At 47.1% G+C, this 24,146-nt stretch overlaps 1 protein-coding gene across 2 annotated transcripts in view; it reads right to left on the bottom strand.

Annotated features, from left to right (window-relative positions):
• Nucleotides 1-24,146, bottom strand: part of PARD3B (par-3 family cell polarity regulator beta) — a 719,005-nt gene that overhangs the window by 42,817 nt on the left and 652,042 nt on the right. For both annotated transcript variants that reach the window (XM_077319230.1, XM_077319231.1), the window contains exon 22: nt 7,371-7,450. In XM_077319230.1, the coding sequence (XP_077175345.1) occupies nt 7,371-7,450 (80 nt within the window). The remainder of the gene's footprint in view (nt 1-7,370; nt 7,451-24,146) is intronic.

The raw sequence follows: 24,146 nt of genomic DNA, 5'->3' as shown, positions 1-24,146 counted from the left end.
ATGTTGTTAAGCCTTTTCCCTGATAATATGTCTGTAAATGCTAGAGAATTTTTCTTTCACGCTACCACTGCAGCAAGACGTTTAGTAGCAAAAAATTGGGAGCACCATAAATCTTGAGCTGGGAGCCTTAATGATATTCAAAGATTTTTGAACATACATTCTTGGCTGCACTTTGAATTACTAGTTTCTCTGAAATTTCAAGGCGTAAGCCACTGATGAAGGCTGGAAAACAAGGGTAAAAGTTCTGGACCTTGTTTTGGCAAACTCCATACTTTTCTCACAAATAAATAAATTGTTGGATTATAGAACTTTTATTGCACAGCCATAGTTGATCTTGATTTTTCGTTTTGGCTCGAACACATGGCTGGACAATGGCTGAACTGACACATTCACCGAAGATCACCGGGAGAATTATTTGATCTTTGGCAGGCTTCCTCAACCAGGGTGTCATGAAGCCCTGCAGTTTCTTGACAGCCCTGGAAGGTTTTCCTGAATGGGAGTTAATTACTTTTTAATATATATTTTTTCAGTGTGTTAAACTTTTATCAGGTGGTGTAACCACCTGCTATAGAAAGGCTGATCTAAAGTATCTGAATAAGTAATTTCACCGTTGGTGTGGAGAATTGTACAGGAGAGAGATACTCTGCTTTATTTAATTAACTCTCTCTTTTTTCTTTTTCTTTTCTATATTCTATTTCTTTATCTATAATAAAAACTAAAATTGATTAAAAAAATAACAAACCACTGTATATCTGAAAACAGGGCTGAATCTTCCCGCCTGACGTACCCCAAGCAGAATCCAGCCCTAGGACATCCCCTGGAAACACACTGGGCATGGGAAGCTGCCTAATCCTCAATCAGACGTGTGGCCCGTCAAGGGCAGCCCCGGCCACTCAGGCTGGCAGCCGCTCTCCAGAGTCTCAGGCAGAGGCCTTTCAAATAATCTATTAACTGGTTCTTTTTACTGGATTGAACCTGGAACCCTTTGCAAGCAGGCGCTCTATCTTCATAATCAGGCGGCCATGTTCTTCTTGGTCCTGCTTCCATTCATCTTGGACAACACAGAAGAACGTGTTCTGTAGGTGTTGAAGCTGCATTACAGAAGAGACCCCGGAAAACTTGTGCCCAATTCCTGTTTCCTGATTACCTCAGGTGTGTACAGTGTGGCTCGTGAGACAGCCTGGAGTAGCAGAACAACTGGACCCTGATACTACTTCCTTGGCAGTAGTCAGTTCTCTGTGTTCCTAACATTGTGTCTCTCCTACCATGTGCATGCCTAAAACGGCTGTTCTTTTACAGTTTTTGACCCACCCCTACACGATCGCTTACCAAAAATATATGTATCAAGTTTTTAATATCGCTTCTGCACTGTCAATAGTCAGAAATACAGGGCATACAGTATTATACAAAATGAGACGATTAAGATATTACTGATGTGCATTTTTGATGTAAAGCAGCAGTCCCCAACCATTTTATCACTGGGGACCGGTCAACGCTTGACAATTTTACTGAGGCCCGGGCAGGGGGGGGGGGTAGTCTTTTGCCGAAGAACTTTGCCGCCGCTTGAGCCCCTGCTCCACTTGCTTTCCTGCCAGTGCCCCTGACTTCCTGCCGCCCACTGGGGGGAGCTGCCAGCAGCAGCTGTGCAGTGCCACGCTGAGGAGGAGCCCCAGCCATGGCGGCCGCTGGAGAGCACCAAAGGTGAGCAGGCGGCAGAGTGGCAGGGCAGCCCCTGAGGCAGCAGCTGGGGAGGAGGACGAGGAGGAGCTGTGGCCTGGTACCGACTGATCCACGGACCGGTCCCGGACACCGGGATCAGTAAAGGACACAGATATGAACTACTGGAAGATATGCATCTTTAACCTTCCAAGAGATGCTGAACAGAAATTAAACCCTTTTGACTCTCATAAAAGTTATGATTTCTTAAATCCTTTCCAGATAACTCATAGAATCATAGAACCATAGAGTTGGAAGGGGCCATACAGGCCATCTAGTCCAACCCCCTGCTCAACGCAGGATCAGCTGAAAGCTTCCTAAAGCATCCAAGAAAAGTGTGTATCCAACCTTTGCTTGAAGACTGCCAGTGAGGGGGAGCTCACCACCTCCTTAGGCAGCCTATTCCACTGCTGAACTACTCTGACTGTGAAAATTTTTTTCCTGATATCTAGCCTATATCGTTGTACTTGTAGTTTAAACCCATTACTACGCGTCCTCTCCTCTGCAGCCAACGGAAACAGCATCCTGCCCTCCTCCAAGTGACAACCTTTCAAATACTTAAAGAGGGCTATCATGTCCCCTCTCAACCTCCTTTTCTCCAGGCTGAACATTCCCAAGTCCCTCAACCTATCTTCATAGGGCTTGGTCCCTTGGCCCCAGATCATCTTCGTCGCTCTCCTCTGTACCCTTCATCTTCATTGCTCTCCTCTGTACCCTGTCCCATTCTGTCCAGTCGCAGGACCTCCATCTTGGACGGGTTGAGTTTCAGACTACTCTACCTGAGCCATCCAGACACTGCTTCCAAACATCTGGTGAATGTTTCCAGAGGGGAGTCCCAAATACTATCCCAAATATAGATGAAACAGTGGTATAAGGCGGAAGAATGGTGAATTAATAGGCTGATACACATAGTATCAATTAAGACAGGAGACCTTTTCATTCATGTAGGCAGTTCAAGTCTGCTAAACGTTCAGCAGAAGCTACAGTCAAAGTAGTAAACAAGATGTTGGGATGGAGAAGAACTGAATAGAAAACAATATTGAAAAACCTCCACTGTCATATAAATCAATAGTACATGCACAGCTGGGTACTGTATTCAGTTCTGATGATCTATTACAGAGTAGATACAAAAGAAATAGAGGGGATTCGGAGATGAGATGGGAGACAGCAGCAATTGCAAGGTCTAGAGGAGACTTGGACTAAGGCAGGGAGAGAGGGGGAGAGAATGGAACAGATCTGTTAAGTAGGAAGCTAAAATGAATAAAGACGGATGCAATAAAAGGGCATCAGATGGGGAAGGAATGGGGCACAGACGGTATATTGGGCACTACTTCTCAAGCTGCTCCTTTATGAAACCTGAAATATACTAAAAGTTGATAGAATACACAATCATCCAGGGAGCTTTGTGGTCAAAGTGACAGGTGAGGATGATAATATAAAATGGACAGTGAAAATAAACTGCTACACCAGAAGTGTGAGGGAAAACCATAGGGAAGGAAAGTACGGATTTGAGAAAGAAAGCTCTTCTGATAGTAAACTAACACACTATGTTAGCTGGGAATTAAATAGACTGTGGCTGCATACAATCCCTTTAGAAACAAAACATAGAAGAAGAAGAAGAAGAAGAAGAAGAAGAAGAAGAAGAAGAAGAAGAAGAAGCAGGTTAACATGGATAGAGAGGTTGTCGAGAGGCATTTAGCTGCACTGGATGAGTTCAAATCCCCTGGTCCGGATGAAATGCACCCGAGAGTGCTCAAAGAACTTTCCAGAGAACTTGCACAGCCCTTGTCCATCATCTTCGGAACCTCTTTAAGGACTGGAGATGTCCCGGAGGACTGGAAGAGAGCAAACGTTATTCCGATCTTCAAAAAAGGGAGGAAGGATGACCCGGGAAACTACAGACCAGTGAGTCTGACCTCTGTTGTGGGGAAGATAATGGAGCAGATATTAAAGGGAGCGATCTGCAAACATCTGGAGGACAATTTGGTGATCCAAGGAAGTCAGCATGGATTTGTCTCCAACAGGTCCTGCCAGACCAACCTGGTTTCCTTTTTTGACCAAGTAACAGGTTTGCTGGATCGGGGAAATTCGGTTGATGTCATTTACTTGGATTTTAGTAAAGCTTTTGACAAGGTTCCCCATGATGTTCTGATGGATAAGTTGAAGGACTGCAATCTGGATTTTCAGATAGTTAGGTGGATAGGGAATTGGTTAGAGAACCGCACTCAAAGAGTTGTTGTCAATGGTGTTTCATCAGACTGGAGAGAGGTGAGTAGCTGGGTTCCTCAGGGCTCGGTGCTCGGCCCGGTACTTTTTAACATATTTATTAATGATCTAGATGAGGGGGTGGATGGACTACTCATCAAGTTTGCAGATGACACCAAATTGGGAGGACTGGCAAATACTCCGGAAGATAGAGACAGAGTTCAACGAGATCTGAACACAATGGAAAAATGGGCAAATGAGAACAAGATGCAATTTAATAAAGATAAGTGTAAAGTTCTGCATCAGGGTCAGAAAAATGAAAAGCATGCCTACTGGATGGGGGATACGCTTCTAGGTAGCACTGTGTGTGAACGAGACCTTGGGGTACTTGTGGATTGTAAACTAAACATGAGCAGGCAGTGTGATGCAGCGGTAAAAAAGGCAAATGCCATTTTGGGCTGTATCAACAGGGGCATCACATCAAAATCACAAGATGTCATAGTCCCATTGTATACGGCACTGGTCAGACCACACCTGGAGTATTGTGTGCAGTTCTGGAGGCCTCACTTCAAGAAGGATGTCGATAAAATTGAAAGGGTACAGAGGAGAGCGACGAAGATGAAGGGACCAAGGGACCAAGCCCTATGAAGATAGGTTGAGGGACTTGGGAATGTTCAGCCTGGAGAAAAGGAGGTTGAGAGGGGACATGATAGCCCTCTTTAAGTATTTGAAAGGTTGTCACTTGGAGGAGGGCAGGATGCTGTTTCTGCTGGCTGCAGAGGAAAGGACACGCAGTAATGGGTTTAAACTTCAAGTACAACGATATAGGCTAGATATCAGGAAAATGTTTTTCACAGTCAGAGTAGTTCAGCAGTGGAATAGGCTGCCTAAGGAGGTGGTGAGCTCCCCCTCGCTGGAAGTCTTCAAGCAAAGGTTGGATACACACTTTTCTTGGATGCTTTAGGATGCTTAGGGCTAGTCCTGCGTTGAGCAGGGGGTTGGACTAGATGGCCTGTATGGCCCCTTCCAACTCTATGATTCTATGATTCTAAGAAGAAGAAGAAGAAAAGGAGGAGGAGGAGTTGGTTCTTATATGCTGCTTTTCTCAACCTGAAGGAGTCTCAAAGCTGCTTCCGATTGCCTTCCCTTTCCTCTCCCCAGAACAGACAACCTGTGAGGTAGGTGAGGCTAGGAGATCCCTGAGAGAATTGCTCAGTCAAAACAGCTTTATCAGTGCTGTGGCGAGCCCAAGGTCACCCAGCTGGCTGCATGTGGGGGAGGAGTGGGGAATCAACGCTGGCTCACCAGATTAGAAGTCTGCACTCCAAACCACTAGGCCGACCAAAAAATATACTTCTTCATACACCAATGAATGCTGACAGCTGTATCTAGATGAATGTCAACACTCACAGGTGTATCCCTGAATTTTTTGATAACTTGCCTGGAACTGTTGATGTTCATGCATGAATGCTGATATTTACTAGATTTTGGGTATTCACTGTGAAGTTGCTTACCTGTCTTTGACTTTGGCGTCCTGACAATAACAAAATGTTTGCCAGGATGTACATACTGTACCCAGATCTTCTTGTAAAGGAGCAAAAATGAGTAAGAGCTGCAAACCTGGTTGGACAGTTTATCAGAAATCCCCTAGATGGGGAATTGATTTAATAAGCAACCCCAGGGATGCAACTGATTCAATCATCGAATCTGATCTAATAGGATTTTGCAACGTTAGCATTTGCAGTGCTCCAAGGAATATTCTAAAAACGCTGAAGTATCTCACTGGGAAAAAATATTTCTTGATGTGTGTATATTTCAGTATCAACACTCATGAGCAGTAACGGGAAGTCACAGTCACGGTTTTGCCAATGATGCATCGTTCATACTCACAGCCAACCAAGGGCAACAGCTTCACTTAGAAAGTGTAGATTTGAACAAATAACCTGCTTTAATAGCAGAATGACCCAAATAGTGGGGCAACAGGTTATAGAGAAGAACTCATATTGAACTAGGAACCTTCTGAAATGGGACAGAAATTACCGAGGTGAAAACAAAACTCTCGCACAATTCTTCTCCATTCCAGGGGCAATGTTAGTCAATGGGAAAGAGGGGCATTGTCCTGGGCACTATGTGTGGGGGCCCCCAACAGCCTACAGCCCTGCCCCCTTAGAATCATAGAGTTGGAAGTTACCTCATGGGTCATCTAGTCCAGCCCCCTGCACTATGCAGGACACTCTTGAGACACCCCCTGAGAGAGGGGGAAACACCAGGCTCCCGGTGACAACACTTCTACTCACCCTTTGTAGGGCTCAGGCCTTCCCCTTGCAGCAACAGCCATTTGTAAACCACACCCCCCCCCCCACCTTGGCACCTTGACTGATTGTGCCTGCTTCATCTGAGGCTCAGGAGACTATAAAAACCTGACGTGGATGGCTACAAGTCCAATAATTTCTTCTTTAGTAGAAGATGTTAAGAACCAGAATGAGGTCAAGATGATCTCTTGTTTTCAGGTTAACCGCTTTCCTCAGTAGCTCCCAGCACTTATTTCTAATCAATATTTTTTGTCTCACAATGTCTTTCTACATTAGTATGTATCAATATGATACATATTGTATGTATGTATCAACATATTTGTGTATCAATTGTGTATCAATATGACCACATATTCCAATGGTGGGAGGAGGACACCATGTTAAAACTTTCTGTATATTTTATGGCCGATAAGAGAGGGGGAATAGTTATCATGTACAAAACATGATAACAAAACATGCTTCCTCTGAGGCTCAGGCAGCTGGCTTTCCATAATAGCTCCCCCCAGCTCACATGGGGCAAGAGCTCTTCATTTTACGTGACCCTAGGAATGCAGATAGGGCCCTGATTCCGAGGCCCCAACCTCCACTTTTCCCCAGGGCCCAGAATATCTAAGACTGCCCGCACTCTCTCCCAACGGTATGTCATTGTGAGGCACAGGAAGTATACTGAAATAAGACCATGAAAATCCAGTTTCATTGGAGATGTGCTGGAGCCGTGAATGAAGCTATGGGTGTCACATGGGGAACATCCTAGCTGTCATGGGGAGCTACGAGTTCATGAGCCCCCAAAAGCCTTTGCAAGGCCCTGCTTTAACTATGGTGGATGAAGAATCTTCAGTGCCAGGTTCCTTTCCTCCATATCATGACTCTTGCTGACACATTCATTGAGACAGACTCTATTATTTTATTTTTTTCTTTCAGAATTGGCTGTCTAAATTATTAACACAGCTATAAAGATAGCACTAAATCATCAGCAGAAGGGCAGCATGACACAATTGTAACATAATCTCTCATTTCACTGCCAGATGTCTGTTTGATGCAGATTTCGCAAAACAGTATAAAAGTGGGGGGGGGGCATCTCGCTCTCTCTCCCTTTCTCTCCGTGTCAAATGTAAAAAAACCTAGAAAAACCCTTACCTGGGTAAGGAGGCATATTGTCTTTCTATGCCTTCAAACTGGAGGTGGTGTGAAGCCCCATCTGGACCTTTTCCAGACACCTGTGGAGAAAAGCATAATTAGAGATAAAGATCAATTATTCAACCCAGTTACTGACAGTGTTTCTCAAAATGATAATCAGAGAACAAATGATGCTGCAAGCATGCCAAAATCAACAAAAGAGAAATGCCGGGGCTCAAGAGGAATGTGCGCTTAATCTCATGCACTGTTAGAAACATTTTCAAAAGAAAAGAATTTCATATCCAGCGACGGCTTTGTGTTTGGATGCAGTTCCTCATGAAAACCGGAAGAGGGGCTCATTTGGTATCGGAGTACGAGGCAGGAAGGCCTCGCTGCAGCTAAGGAAATGCGGGCAACAACCGGGAGGGAAGGCTACTGGTGGGTCTGTGGAGGAACGGGGTATCTATGGGGGCCAAATGGCCGGTGGTGATTTCAACCTAACAGTGGGGCCGGTCCACTCATCAGTTGCTAGGCTCCGAAGGCCTGCCAGACATTTCAAACTGACAGCGGGGCAGCCCATCAGCTGTTAGGCTGAAATGGCTGGCAGCCATTTCACCAGTCTGTTTTGCTCCCCTCCACTTTGAAGCGGTGAGAAGAAAAAACCAATCATTTCAACTACCTGCCATTTCAACCGACCTGCTATTTGACTTAGAGGGCTGTGCTGAATGGACAAAAGTCCAGTAAATGTTCAGGTAAGGCGCCTTCTCCACAGGAGCAGTTAAAGCAGGGGTAGTCAACCTGTGGTCCCCCAGATGTTCATGGACTACAATTCCCATGAGCCCCTGCCAGCATTTGCTGGCAGGGGCTCATGGGAATTGTAGTCCATGGACATCTGGAGGACCACAGGTTGACTACCCCTGAGTTAAAGGATTCATGGGGCGCAAGGGACCAGAACCAGTTTAAGGATTGATGGGGCCCTAGCTTATTACAATTGTGGGAGGACCGGCCAGACTGGGGGCAGAGGGGCCTCCTGCAATGTAAAGGAGTGTCACTCCAAGTGTCCTTAAAGAGGGAAAAGTGGGGGGGGGGAGGGAGGAGAGAGACTATAGCCCTGATCCATGGTGGTTGTTGTGCAGGGCACCCGGAAGTACAGGTTCTGTAGCACATGTGTTTCATGGATAAACTGTCCCTGTTTCCCCAAATATGAGTTCTGGGACTCTAAACTGGCCCGAGTTTGTGCCAAATTTTGGTTCGTGAACCAGTTTATGCCTATCTCCACTCCGGTAACCAAACTTTGGCCCACTTCATGGATTCATTGTGCATGGGATTGTCCCAGTGACATTTCTCTAATCCATCAAATGGGAATGTTTGTGTGGCTCCTGTCTGAAAGAGGAGCCTAAAGACTGTGAAGTATCTGACAGATGCCTACAGGAATGAATGAATCATAAATACCAATTGCGAATGAGTGCCTGATCTTGGTATCCTTACTGTGTTTGAGGGGTTTATTATTATTATTATAAACGCTGACAAGCAAATATCTTGATGTCCCTCTCCCCCTGCCCAATGTGTCCAAGGAGCTGCAAAGTGGAAGAAAGGGCTGATCCTGCTGTATAGCTATAACGCTCCAGCGGCAGGATTCACTAAGAAATCCTGTGAACAAAGTGTGAAGTGAAGCCAGGCTGCTGAGTGCTGACCTCAGGCATGCTCCACTCACAAGGGGCTTCCTGGCTCCTTTCCTTCCACCTTTCTGTCTAGAAAGCACAACAACCCACAGGCTGCACTAAATTGATCCAAATCAACACAAAGGCTTTGGCTTTCTGAATGCAAAGGTATGAATGCTTTGTGTTTCCATACAACCAGCATTTGTGTGATATGGAGCAGCAGGTGCCCGAGACGGAGAGGCAAACAGAAGCTGTCTATCCTGGTAGCACATGCCATGAGCCCTCGTGGTGCTATACGGTTAGGGGGCCTTCACACTTTGATTGTTGGGGGGTGTTCATACTTAAGTGGCTTGTGGACCAGAAGAACTAGGGATGCGTGCCTCACCTCAGCTTGGCTGCCTTGGTGATCAACAAAGCCGAAGACAGCGCTACGGCATGGAGAGCAGGGGTGGCGGCGGTGGTGGCGTGCCAGCCAGCGGCCACATGCAGGCGCTGCACCTGTGTTCGGCCGCCAGCTGGCGCACTCCAGCCACCTCTGCACCATGGCGCTGGCCTCCTACGTGCCACCTTGGGCTTCGGTGATCACCAAGTCGGCCGAGCCGGGCCGAGCCGAGCCAAGCCGAGGGGCACATCCCTAACAAGAACAAAACCAGGGCGATTTGAATGCTCTGTTAGCAACTGAGCATGATGTCAGAAAGTGTTGGCTCTGTCATGTGTTTGTTTCTCCCTTTGGCTTTGCTTCTACCTTTTATAATATGCACATATCCCTTTTAGCAGCTCCCTGTCAGCGGCTCAACTTTTGGCCATAGAATCAAAGAATCATAGAGTTGGAAGGGGCCATACAGGCCATCTAGTTCAACCCCCTGCTCAACGCAGGATCAGCCCTAAGCATCCTAAAGCATCCAAGAATGTCCTGTACCTGTTCCTCATTCTCCTGCCAGGTGGTATTAGAGGGTAGTTGGGGGTGGGGAGTCCTGGGTAATGTGGGTTTTGTAATGTGTCCTGGGTTTCCTTTGATTCTTGCTCCCAGGCCTTATCTCCCTCTTGTTATGTCCTTGATCCAGCCTTGACTTTTTTGCACACTCAAATTGGACCTGAGAGGGGCTGGTGGGTGGAAAGGGATAGAAGCACCCGGTGGCCATTGTTCCTTAGTCTTGGCAATGTTTTGATAGGACCTACTTGCAACTTCCAACAACGTGTTCTTTGCACCAAGTCAAGGTCTCTTATTGTGGCCATCGGTAGAAACCTCAGAGATGTCTGCGGACCACAAGCAGCATAGATGTGACAGTCCCCTGGGATACTGGGGCTCTGCAAAGCCTTGAACTGGCTCTGGTGCTATGGGACCCAGGAATCCTTAAATTGAGCCTGGTGGCAAATGTAATTCTGGCTCCTCAATTCCAATGTTCTGGCAGACCACATTGAGCACAAAGCACTGGCTCTAGTCAGATGGGCCCAGGTTGTAAGCCCCACGTCAGACATCGTGTCAAACCCCAGACCACTCTTTGCTTGTTTTCATCTCACCTGATGCGTGAATTGAGCCTGTGGATGATGAAGAGTGGGTTTTATATGCCGCTTTTCTCTACCCGAAGGAGTCTCAAAGCGGCTTACAGTCACCTTCCCTTTCCTCTCCCCACAACAGACACCCTGTGAGGGAGGGGAGGCTCAGAAAGTCCTGATATCACTGCTCGGTCAGAATAGCTCTATCAGGGCTGTGAGGACCCCATGGACTCCCAGCTGGCTGCATGTGGGGGAGAGGGGAATCAAACCCAGGTCATCAGATTAGAAGTCAGCGCTCCTAATCCCTATACCAAACAGGCCCAAGTGACAAAAGGTCTTCTTCAAAAGACTACAACAAATATAGGGCTTGCTGCAACTGGGGTCCCTGTTTTTTATATCGGTCCTAGGGGCCAAGCATTCAGGAATACAACGGGGTGGAGTGGAACAACTTTGCAGATGGCCTCCCCCTCCCCCCAGGACCTGGAAAGGCTGCAGGCAGCTCTTAGGGAACTCACTGGCAGGGGCAGCTCTCACACGGCAGGGGTCTTCAAACTCTGAGCCTCAAAGGGAAGTGGAAAAAGAAGGGGGTGGGGAACAGAAGGTGACTGGCTGGCCGCTGGACAGACAGGCAAGCTGGTTGGAGGAGGAGGGCGGGACAGCTCAGGGGCGGGACAGGTGCCCTGATTGGGTGTTAAGTGCTGAATGACACTTAAGCCATGAGACCAGCTCCTCCTCCAAGGCCTTACCAGAAATATATTATGCGGAACAGATATTGTTCTACTCCAACACTACTAGAATCAGCAATTTAAAAAGTGATACACTTTAAGGCTATTTAAAACCTCCCCCCCCCTTCTAAATGCAGATTAATGGGAAAGGGGAGGATTTAATGACGTTTCACAACATTGTTAACAATTAATTTGAAAAAAGGATAAATGGTGGCAGTCCCTTTGAAAACTGATTTAGATATTGTGTTTGTTTCTCTCTCTAATACATAATAGCATTTAAAAATTAACACGTCCCTCATGTACTACAGGTTACGGAACACTTTGGCCACTCTTGTAGTTTATTCTCAGCACTGCTGGTTTTGCTGAGGGCGTTTAAACAACTGGAAGATTGTGACATGAGCTTCAGGAAGCAGTGTTTACTCGTGTGCAACCGTTGCAGGGCTACATCCCTTGGACTCAAGCAGCAGTTTAGGATAAGCTATCAGATGATATCCTAGCTACTCAACCTGTGGGGCTGGCCCATTTGAGAATGGCAGGGGAAGGGGCATATGCAAGATACTTGGAAGGAGGGTTCCCAATGCCAGATGGGCACTTCCTGGAGCTTTGGGGATGGAGCCTGGGGAGGGCAGGCCTTGAAAAGGGGAGGCAGCTCAGTAGGGTACAATGTCCTAAAGTCTGCCCCCCATAGCAGCCATTTTCTTCAGGGGGACTGAGCTTTGTTGTCTGGAGATGAGCTGGCATTCTGGGAGATCCCAGAATGGGTCTTTTCTCTCCCAAGAGAACAAATGGGCCACTTGCACCCAGGTGCCACTTTCAGCTCCCAAAGCTGAGCTATGAATAACAGTTCAGCTTCCTCCATCTGCCAGCATCACCCTATCAACATTCCAGGTTCGCTTCAAGGTTTTGGTTCTCATCTTTAAGACCATTCGTGATCTGGGTCCTGCATATCTAAGGGACAGCCTATCAGAATAGGTCCCTAGGGAGGGCAATCCACTCTGCAACAGCAAATCGCTTGTTAATCCTTAGTCCAAAAGAGGTCTGACTGGCCTCGATGAGGGCCAAGGCTTTTGAGGCACTGGCCCCTGCCTGGTGGAATGAGCTCCCCGAGAACATCCGTGCCCAACAGAACTAGCACAGTTCCACAGGGCCTGTAGGACAGAGCTCTTCCACCGGGCTTATGACTGAAGCTGGTTTGGACGAACACATCTACCTACGAACAATAAAGGCCCTCCCTTGTTGCAACCCAGTAGTTCTCATTGCCTGCCCCAAACAGAAGAACTAATGAGGACATCACCAATTGTTTGCTAGATTAATTTAATCTGTTTTAATTGGTTTAATTATTTTAATTGTCATCGTAAACCGCCCTGAGATGGCAGTGCCAACAGGGGCGGTCTAGAAATTTAATAGCTAGATAGAGATCCCTAGCTGTTAGTCTGTACAGCAGACAAAGGAGTGAAAGCATGCATGCTCCCCAGGCTAGAGAACAGAAGCCCCCTCCCCAGATGGAGGCCTTGGCAGGGTGCTGCTGCACTAGCCTATCCTGACACAAAGGAGGAAAGAGGCAGGAGGCATTCTTCTCCCAGCAGCAGAATTAGCCCTGTGGTTCCCCAAGACTGACAACTACAGAAGGAGCACAGAAGGAGGGAGCCTTCCCCTTCTATGGATGCTGGTCTTAGGAGAGGGTATGCAATGCCAAGAGCTGCCAACACAATTTTGGAAATTTGAGGGCCGTGCCTCTGGGGCTAGGGGATTGGAAGGAGTGTGTGTGTGTGGGATGTGATGACACAGAGTCAACCCCCCAAAGCTCTCATTTCTGACATCTGGAGATCAGTTGTAATTCTGGGACAACTCAGGGCCCCACCTTGAAGAAGGTAATCCTTCTTGTTCTTCCAATCTCCTGGGGCCGCATTAGTGCTGCGATCAGCCATGCATACAATGTGAGGGAGGGTAGGCAGGATGCAGACTAAAGTAGAGAGGAGTGCATCTTTATATCATTTTAGGGGGGGGGGAAATCAAATGTTACAAGACAATTGCAGGAGATAAACTGCCTTAGGCTAGGGTTGACCACTCTCCCCGGTGTCCAAGACGACTCTCCAAAGCAGCCATGTTCTCCAGGGGGATGGATTTCTGTAGTCTGGGGATTAGTTGCAATGCCAGGAGACCTCCAGGCCCCACTCAGGTCACCTATGGGATGTCCTGGAAGATTACAATCTTCTCCCACTCCTGGCAGTCCTCAAACCGAGATGCTTCAATGTAGGGTTGGGCGCTTTGGTGCGCCTTGGCAATTGCTGAAGCGCCCAACCCTATGATCAACGCAAGATTACTTCAACACAAGATTACAATGGGAGAATGCTGAATCCATTCACAGAATCATAGAATCATAGAGTTGGAAGGGGCCATACAAGCCATCTAGTCCAACCCCCTGCTCAACGCAGGATTAGCCCTAGCATCCTAAAGCATCCTAAAGCATCTGAACAATGAACCTCCTGGAACTGAACAGGGACAGAAGATTCCTGTCTCACTACAGCTGCTAGTTTTCTGTGCCTGAGTATTTCTTCCCTGCTGTAATCAGAGCGAACACAGCTTGCATTGAACCTTTCCATCTTGGCTTCCTTCATTGTGATGCCGCCCCCCCCCCCCTCCAACTTTCTGATGGGGACTGACTCAGCCGCCTCCATTCCTAGATTCAAATGAGTAGCCGCGTTGATCTGAAGTGGCACAATACACGCAGAGTCCAGTGGCTGTTTCACTGCAAAGGAACTTCAAGAACAAGCTGGCAGTCGCCTTCCCTTTCCTCTCCCCACAACAGACACCCTGTGAGGTGGGTGAGGCTGAGAGAGCCCTGAGATTACTCCTCTGTGAGAACAGCTTTATCAGCGCCATGGTGAGCCCAAGGTCACCCAGCTGGCTGCATGTGGGGGAGCGGGGAATTAAACCCGGCTCACCAGATTAGAAGTCTGCACTCCTAACCACTATACCAAGCTGGCTTTCGAGGCTCTAGATCAGGGGTAGTCAAACTGCGGCCCTCCAGATGTCCATGGACTACAATTGGGAATTGTAGTCCATGGACATCTGGAGGGCCGCAGTTTGACTACCCCTGCTCTAGATGTTCTAGGCTGCTTTGTTTCCTCATTGAGGAGAAAAGCAGAGTATACATAAACAAAGAATGGAGATGGATTTCCTTAAATAACTGAAGTACTCTGAGAGATGAGTCTGGTGTGTATGTGTATTATACACACACACACGCACACATTTTGAGAATCATGGAAATTCGCGATACCTGTTTGACCAGAAACAGCATACTAATATTGTGTAGTTGGGAAAGGTTTATACTAAAAATAATGTTCACAGTTGCTAACAGCATTTTGCAAAACTGAGCTGTCGTTTGACAGAGATTGCTTCTAAGGCTAGCCAGTATAAGTCCTCCATCATCAGTGTATAAAAACATTACAACTGAGGGAGAACTTATTGTGGTTTAAGTCAAGCCAGCTCCCCTGGTCAGCCAGGCGAGGGAAATGTGCCTGTGCCACATGTGCACCTTGCAATAACCCGAACCGTCCAATTTCTGATTGTTTCTTTTGGAGAAGAAAAAAAGAATAATAATAATAATAACAACAATCACCCTCAGAAAATCCCCCCTGCCATTTCTGTTTGTGTATGTTCTCTGAGATACGGTTGCCATGGAAACTGGCGGTGGATGCCGTTCACAAGATTTGGCTCCGCATGGCGGATGGATGGATGATCTGCTCGCTGCAAACAGGCCAATGAGCTCAAAGAGCAAAGGAGGGTTCTGGGCCTTTCTCGAAGGGCTTGGCTAAGCCCGGCTTCTCCTCGCCATCTGTCCCGATGGTGTCAAGATGGTCCCTCACAGAACCCAAAGGGAAAGGGAGGATGTCTGACTAGGTAGAAACCAGGACGACTGACAACACAGCAATGCCATCAGGGAACCAGAAGCCGCTGTCTAATTAGGCGGCTACTAAAATGTTGAGAATGGCATAAAACAAACTGCTCTGTCTGTCCGTCTATCTTATTCTGTACACGTTGGATAACTGTCTGTCTGTCTGTTCGTCCGTCTGTCCTTCCATTTGACTTAAAGGCCCCCATTTGTGACCTGTTGGGTTTTGGCGGCTAAGAACCAATAAAATGTAATACAATAAAAGGCACAAAAGCCCTACAATCCTCAAATCCCCCTCCCCTGATGTGCCAAGTCTCCAGGGATGATACATGATACAGTGGGAGATATCAGATGAGGGGCAAGGTCTTCTGTCTCCCCAGCCTCAACCAAAGGCCTGGTGGAAGCGCTCCGTCTTACAGCCCTGCAGAATGGAATTCATTCGGTCAGGGCCTTTAGCTCTTTCGGGAGCTCATTCCACCAGGCGGGGGCCAGGACCAAAAAGGCCCTGGCCCTGGTTGAGGCCAGGAGAACTTTGCATGGGCAAATCTTAACACCAACTCAGTCTCCTCTTTAATGTGGAGTTCAAGGAGATATTAGAAGAATGGGCTGAAAAATTTGGTAGTTTCTCTAATAAATTTCTCTCCTTCCAAACCTCCCCCCCCCCCCCCGAATAGGAACCAGTTAGCTGAACCATTCGTATGATTGCCAACCTCGATGTGGGTCTGAGAATTTTCCGGAATTATAACTGATCTCCAGGCAACAGAGAAAGTGACTACTCTGCAGGGTGGACTGTATGATATTGTATCTCTCTGAGGTCTCTCCTCTCCCCAATCCCCCCCCCCCTTCCCAAGTATCCCAAATCATTCATAAGTGGCTACTCAGTCAATGAGCCAACTAAATCTACAGGCCACAATAAGATGAATTTCGAATCTGGGGGTGCCGTAACACCCACCCGTTTGGCTGATGTCCACCAGTCACAAAGACGGTCCTGATTTTTCAGGGGACGGTTTGCCCATCTGTTGCAACAACATTATAATGATTTATTGATTATTGACATGTTATACTGGTTTCTTTAAGTGCCCAGCTTTCAGTAAAAGAAAGAAAAAAGTCCAGCCCTTTTCATTGTGGAGATATATGAAGAAAGGTGCATCACATATCTATTAAAAGGGCTACTGAATTTTCTTAAGCAAAAGCTGGGAATTCAGAGAAGTTAGGACATCATAGCAATAAATTGTTTAATGCTATTGTGCATTTGCACCAGAGTGAATACTGGTTTACATACCCCCTCAGACACAAGCCAATTGCTCTGCTGGCAGGAAGATTATCATCTGTAGGGGACTGAGACAAGGACACTGCTGTGTGGATATTCCATTGCCACTACAGATGCAAGGGATCTACCCCTTTTGAACAGCCTTTCATTTTTTTTTAAGGCGTATTGTTCCATTTTAACTATCAAAGGCCCCCTTTGTTGCGACATTCACTGTTTGATACTGGGCCTGGTTTACAAAAAGGTTCTTTTCACGTTGAGGTTTGCTTGTGAAGCACAGCATCAAAATACACAAGGGACGTGAATGAACTTGATGCCCCTTTCCCATGCTCCCTCTCTGTGCAAGTTGAAAGCAGCCTCATTTCTTCTTCTTTGGTTTTGCCTACGTCTATTATTAGGTTTCTCAAATTATTATCTTCACAGGCTTTATCTCCCCCCCACCCCAAATATGGCAGTGCTATTCCAGAGAGTCTTTGCTTGAGAAAACAAAATTCCTTTTGAAAAAAGGCTTTATCTCTAAAAGATGCCAGACGTTAGGCCAAAATAACACGTAGCTACACAACTGCAGGCTGTGAAATTCCTGGTGATCTGGAGACCTCGGTCAGGAAGGTGCAGTTTGGGGAAGGGAAGGAGCTCAGAAGGGATCTTTAAAAAACACCTCTCCCCACAACTCTGATCCTGACAGATGCCTCTTTAATAGCTGCTTTTTAAGGTTAAATGATCTGTTGTTTGGTCTTTTCACAGCACTACAGAAGAAACATCTTTAAAGTCTCAAAAGCTTACATGGACACTCCAAAATTAAACTGTTCTTGCAAAACCAGCTCTATAGGGACAGCTGTGGACAGCTTAACACACCTGCTTTATGTAAGATACATAGACAGAGACATGTTGTTGTTGTTAGGTGCGAAGTTGTGTCCGACCCATCGCGACCCCATGGACAATGACCCTCCAGGCCTTCCTGTCCTCTACCATTCCCCGGAGTCCTTTTAAATTCACACCTACTGCTTCAGTGACTCCATCCAGCCACCTCATTCTCTGTCGTCCCCTTCTTCTTTTAACCTCAATAGCACCCAGCATTAGGCTCTTCTCCAGGGAGTCCTTCCTTCTCATGAGGTGGCCGAAGTATTTGAGTTTCATCTTCAGGATCTGGCCTTCTAAGGAGCAGTCAGGGTTGATCTCCTCTAGGCCTGACCGGTTTGTTCGCCTTGCAGTCCAAGGGACTCGCAAGAGTCTTCTCCAGCACCAGAGTTCAAAAGCCTCAATTCTTTGACGCTCGGCCTTCCTTATGGTCCAACTTTCGCAGCCATACATTGCAACTGGGAAGACCATAGCCTTGACTAAACGCACTTTTGTTGGCAGGGTGACGTCTCTGCTTTTTAGGATGCTGTCTAGATTTGCCATAGCTTTCCTCCCCAGGAGCAAGCGTCTTTTAATTTCTTTGCTGCAGTCCCCATCTGCAGTGATCTTGGAGGCCAGGAAAATAAAATCTGTCACTATCTCCATTTCTTCCCCATCTAGTTGAGAGGGCTGGATGCCATGATCTTTGTTTTCTTGATGTTGAGTTTCAAGCCAACTTTTGCACTCTCCTCCTTCATCCGTATCAACAGGCTCTTTAGTTCCTCTTCACTTTCTGCCATTAGAGTGGTATCATCTGCATATCTGAGGTTGTTGATATTTCTCCCTGCAATCTTGATCCCAATTTGTGACTCCTCTAATCCCGCCTTTCTCATGATGTGCTCTGCATACAAGTTAAATAGGCAAGGCGACAGTATACAGCCTTGCCGAACTCCTTTCTCAATTTTGAACCAATCAGTGATTCCATGTTCAGTTCTCACTGTTGCTTCTTGACCAGCATATAAGTTTCTCAAGAGACAAATAAGATGTTCTGGTATTACCATCTCTTTAAGAACTGTGCTCCACACAATCAAAGGCTTTAGCATAGTCAATGAAGCAGAAGTAGATGATCCAGCGTATGTTGGCAATTTGATCTCTAGTTCCTCTGCCTCTTTGAAATCCTGCCTGTACTTCTGGAAGTTCTCGGCCCACATATTGCTGGAGTCTAGCTTGTAGGATTTTGAGCATAACTTTGCTAGCATGAGAAATGAGTGCAATGGTCCGGTAGTTTGAACATTCTTTGGCATTGCCCTTCTTTGGGATTGGAATGTAAACTGACCTTTTCCAATCCTGTGGCCATTGTTGAGTTTTCCAAATTTGCTGGCATATTGAGTGTAGCACTTTTACTGCATCGTCCTTTAAGATTTTGAATAGTTCAACTGGAATGCTGTCACCACCACTGGTTTTATTGTTGCTCAGACTTCCTAAGGCTTCCTTGACTTCACATTCCGGGATGTCTGGCTCCAGGTCAGGAACTACCCCATTGTGGTTATCAGGGATGTTAAGCTTGCTCTTGTATAGTTCTTCTGTATAATTTTGCCACCTTTTAAAAATCTCTTCTGCTTCTGTTATGTCCCTACCATTTTGGTCCCTTATTATACACATCCTCGCATGAAACATTCTCTTCATATCTCCAATTTTCTTGAAAAGATCTCTGGTCCTCCCCATTCTATTGTTTTCTTCTATTTGTTTGCACTGTTCATTTAAGAAGGCATTCTTATCTCTTCTAGCTTTTCTCTGGAATTCTGCATTCAATTGGGTGTATCTTTCTCTTTCTCCCTTGCCTTTCACTTCCCTTCTCTCCTTAGCTATTTGTAAAGCTTCCTCAGACACCCATTTTGATTTCTTGCATTTCTTTTTCTTTGGCATGGTTTTAGTTGCCACCTCTTGTACAATGTTGCGAACCTCTGTCCATAGTTCTTCAGGCGCTCTGTCTATCAGATCTAATTCCTTAAATCTATTTGTCACCTCTACATCCTGGAATTCATCGGGGATATGATTTAGTTCATACCTGAGTGGCCTAGTGCTTTTCCCTACTTTCTTCAATTTAAGCCTAAATTTTGCAACAAGATCTCGTTGCAAAATTTAGACAGACATACACATGTACATAAGTGGGGTACCACCAAGGGGGGCGGATATCTTATTTCTCCTCTCCCGCTATTAACTCTTTCCCTTCCTTGGTAGCTCCCCTAGCCTCTCCCCTTTGCCTGCTTCCTCCTCTCCTTCCAACCCACCTTTATCAACCCCCTAATCTTCAGTCATATTTATTTGGAATTTATTTATTATTTATTTTATTTATATAGATTTATATACTGCCCTCCCCGAAGGCTCAGGAATTTATTTCATTTCTCTGCAACAGGAACCCAAACAGCTGCCATCATCCTCTTCTTCTCCCTTTTATCCAAGTGAGGTGGCTGCTGTGGAATAGCAGCAAGCAGCTGGGCCTGCCAACACGTGCGGCCAGGACTGGCCCCGAGGAGCCCTTCCTCAAAGGACAGGACGGGCCTGGCTAGTGACAGAAACCAGGACTGGCAATGCTGTTGTTGTTGCCAGCAATGGCCACTGGGGGCATCTGTTTCTTAAAGCTGCAACAGCTCCTGTGATCATTGTAGGGCAGGGGGAGTCAAACTGCGGCCCTCCAGATGTCCATGGACTACAATTCCCAGGAGCCCCCTGCCAGCGAATGCTGGCAGGGGCTCCTGGGAATTGTAGTCCATGGACATCTGGAGGGCCACAGTTTGACTACCCCTGTTGTAGGGTGTTAAAAATTCCAGATTTTTCTGCAACCTGGGTTTCCCCCCCTCAGGTGGGAGAGATACGTTTAGTCTCTTCAGGGCTTCAGTCTTTGCATCTAAGTATCCATAGATGGGGCCACCTTGAGAATTGTATATATGTTTAGCTCTGCAGCAAAACTAACCATCTAATAAGCAAACCAGTTGTGCTAAAGTGTCTGAATGTAAGTTGCATCAAACAGGAAAACATCAAGAGACAGGTGAGGAGAAGAATATAAGAAATACAGTATATGGCTGATCCTGCCACATCAGGCTGTGCAATATTTTGTTGTTGTTGTTTCTGGTATCTCACAGGGAAAAAGAAAGTTCTATAAATAAGCATAAAACAGCTGTGAGGGACAGACCAGGGGGCTCTGGGCCCTCTTGATTTTTTATTCACCTTATTTCTAGTCTGCCTTTAAGGCCAATACAAGCCACAAAATGGGACACTCGACGTAGCAGGATATGAGAGGTCTGGAGCCAACAGAAAGAACTGAAGCCTAGCCACCACAAAGAACCTACACAGAGCAACATAGCTCACGAGTTCCAGCCATTTCTCCAAGTAAGTTTGTGAACCATTTTGTACACTGCAACTCTATGACCTGCACAGAAAAGCCCTCTTGGACCGCTAAGTTTTGCATAGCTTGCAGAAGGCTAGGGGGACGGCAGTTTCTCTTCCCTCCTTGGCCAGGCCATTCCAGAAGGCAGAAGCCGCAACAGAGAAAGCACATGTGTGTGTGTATACACACACACATACATGAACTGTTGTTGATTTGGCCCACTTGAGGAGCCCCCGCTGACATGAGTCTTTGTGGCAGACCAACTCCAGGGCTCCTGAATAGTTCAACAAGTGCCAGATTTTCCTTGCCTCTGACAATGCAAAGGACACCTGGTCTTCCAAAGGAAGTTATGAGCATCTCTTTTTTTAGTAGATTTTTCTGGGCAGCAAAATGCTGGCTCCCCCCCTTGATAGGCTAAAGCAGCCTTTCTCATTTATTTTACCGCTGAGTAACCCTTGAAACATTCTTCAGGCTTTGAGAAACCCCAGAACTGGCACAATTGTGCAGAATATGGTTGGGAAGCAGAGCTGTGGACACGCCCACCCAGGGCCCCTCCCCTTCCCACCCCCTCCAGGCCCATCACTGGCCACTTGGGGAGGGGGGCCAAGATGACCATTTATGGCAGGGGTAGTCAAACTGCGGCCCTCCAGATGTCCATGGACTACAATTCCCAAGAGCCCCTGCCAGCATTCGCTGGCAGGGGCTCCTGGGAATTGTAGTCCATGGACATCTGGAGGGCCGCAGTTTGACTACCCCTGATTTATGGTCATATCACCTGGTAAATGTTTAACAGATTTTAAAAATATATTAAAAACTCCCACCCATTTGGGAAACCCTTCCAGGGCCGTCAAGGAGCCCCAGGGCTGGGCTAAGGGTGTAGTCCTAAACACAAGTCCCACTGGACTCCCAAAACAACAAAAGCTGACTAAATAGCAGATGCTATTTAGGAATAAAGCATAGGAGGACGTGGAGGACGCTTCTAAAAATAAACTGAAGGGAGAAGTACAAATGATGAAATGAAGCAGACAGACCAAAAGGCATCTATTCCTATATTCCTAATGAGAGAAAAAAGACTTTGAGAGTTCTTTCTTTCTTTCTTTCTTTCTTTCTTTCTTTCTTTCTTTCTTTCTTTCTTTCTTTCTTTCTTTCTTTCTTTCTTTCTTTCTTTCTTTCCTTCTTTCTTTCGACTGAGACTTCCTACTTAGTGGCTTCTAAGGCCTCCCCATCAGCCTAGGTAGCCTGGCCATCAGTTCTTGCGATTCCTAACTCAGATGAGCATCACGGACTAAGCAGGGGAGCAGTGCAGCCTCGCCAGCATCAGTCATGCAAAAAATGCGCAGAACTGCCCACGCATAAAGAGGAGGTGAACAGGGAACAATTTCATCATTTGGAGGATAGAAATGGGAGGAGGGCATAAATGATGTTAGCCACTTTTGAGAAAGGCAGGGAATAAATGAAATAAACAAACAGCTAAAATAAATTATTAAAAAACATCTATAACACAAGACAGGAACTGGCTAAAGAAGAAGAGTTGGTTTTCATACCCTGCAATTCACTATCCAAAGGACTCTCAAAGGAGCCTATAATTGCTTTCCCTTCCTCTCCCCATGACAGACACCTGTGGTAGGTGGGGTGGAGAGAGCTCTGACAGAACTGCTCTATGGGAACAGATCTAACAGGACTGTGACTGGCCCAAGGTCACCCAGCTGGCTACATGTGGAGGAGTGGGGAATCAAGTCTGGTGCTGCAGGTTCGAGGCTGCTGCTCTTAACCACTAAAGTAGCAATCCCCAACTTGTGGGCTGCGGACCACATATGGTCCTTCAATTGGAGGTGGGCCCCGAAGGACGCCTTCTTCCCTTTACTTCATCCCCCTTTACAGCACACTTCATTGTTGTGGCGTGTCTGTATCTTATTGTAAAGGGATGTTTAAACATGACCATAGCGACCAGAGAGCGTTAGAGCAGTGGTTGAGAGCAGAGGAGTAAACTACCCCCCCCCCCCACCGGGCCTCAGTAAAAGGCGTTGAGTGGTCCCCGGCGTTGAGTGGTCCCCGGTGATAAAAAGGTTGGGGACCACTGCACTAAAGCACACTGGCTCTCTTTTAAGGTCCATTAAGGCCAACCGAGCACTTAACTACAACACCAAGCAGTGAAATTGTCACTGTTGGATTGTTATTGTTGTATATTGACTATGTTGTATGTTGAGTCGTTCCATGTATCCCCCTATGATGTTGTATGTAAACTGCCCTGAGCCATATGGAAGGGCGGTATAGATATCAAATAAAATAAATAAAAAAAAATAAAATCAAGAAACACACAGAATGAAAATTCTGCTCTGTGGAACTCACCGACTGAAGAAACTACCCAGACTAAAAGCTGAGCAGAATCTGCCTACAGTTGCAAGGAAGCAAGTGCAAAACCCGCAGCATTTGGCCTAAATACCAACCTCAATCTCACTGCAAAGCAGTTGGCATCTCTCCCAGCATCCTGCACTCAGACCAATGCATGGAGGCAAAAGCCCGAGGATGGCTGGTCTCATCTGGTATAACTTCTCCAGCTAGACCGACGCTACGAGGGCTCTGGGACAAGCCCGGCCTTGTCAGATCTCAGCTACTAGGAAGGGTCAGCTGGGGTGAGTACTGGGATGGGGGGTCACTGTGGGAGTCGAGGGTTGCCGCACAGAGGCAGGCGGTGGCGGACCACCCCCTCGGGAGACCTCTTGCCCCGAGGACCCCACCAGGGGTGCCCCAAGTCAGCTGCGGCTTGATGTCACTTTCCGGCACAAGGCCTCTTGGAGGATCAGCTAAACTTGTCAGAAGCCAGCCCTGTTTGGGGGCATGAAAACTATTCTGCCACAGAAATCTCCACTACCAGACAAGATGACAGTGAAGCTTCAACACCAGGGGGACACTAGCAGTAAATAACAAGATGGGAATAAACTGGAGGCACACGTAAACACCCGTGAAGCTGCCTTCAGTCCCTCAAGGGCAGTGCCTCTCCCTCCAGGGGTTCTGGCCGAGGTCCTTCACATCCCCCACTCCCTCGTCCAGGGATTCCCAGCCAGGGGTCTGTGGACCCCCAGGGGCAGACTACCCCTTCCTGCCTTAATGGATTGGCCACAAGCCAGGGGAAGCCCCTCCCCTCTCCCAAATGTGAGTTCTCCTGTGGCTTCTGCACCTCGGAGGGGGCGGAGCCTGCCTGCCTACTCCCGCCTTGGACCGCCTCTGGTCTCTTCACTCCTCCGCCTTCCTCAAGCCTGCCAGTTACTCTGGGTGGTGATGTCATTTCCGTGGTACGTGGCAGGGAGGCGTGTCCAGCTGATGACTCTGGGGGCTTCTCCACGGCCAAAGGGTTGAAGCTTGAAATAGGCGGGCCTAGTCTTTTTAACTGGAGATGCCGGGAGATGCCGGGAATGGAACCTGGGTCCTTCTGTGTGTAGGGGAGACACTCTTGGCCCCTGCCCAGTCAGATACTCAGCTGGTGGAATGGGGGAATGGAGAACCAGGCCATGCTGTGGCTTTGTGTT

The sequence above is a fragment of the Paroedura picta genome, chromosome 2 (assembly GCF_049243985.1).
Source record: "Paroedura picta isolate Pp20150507F chromosome 2, Ppicta_v3.0, whole genome shotgun sequence".
Lineage (NCBI taxonomy): Eukaryota > Metazoa > Chordata > Lepidosauria > Squamata > Gekkonidae > Paroedura > Paroedura picta.
The sequence above is the reverse complement of the archived record's forward strand: the minus strand, read 5'-3'. Positions and strand labels throughout refer to the sequence as shown.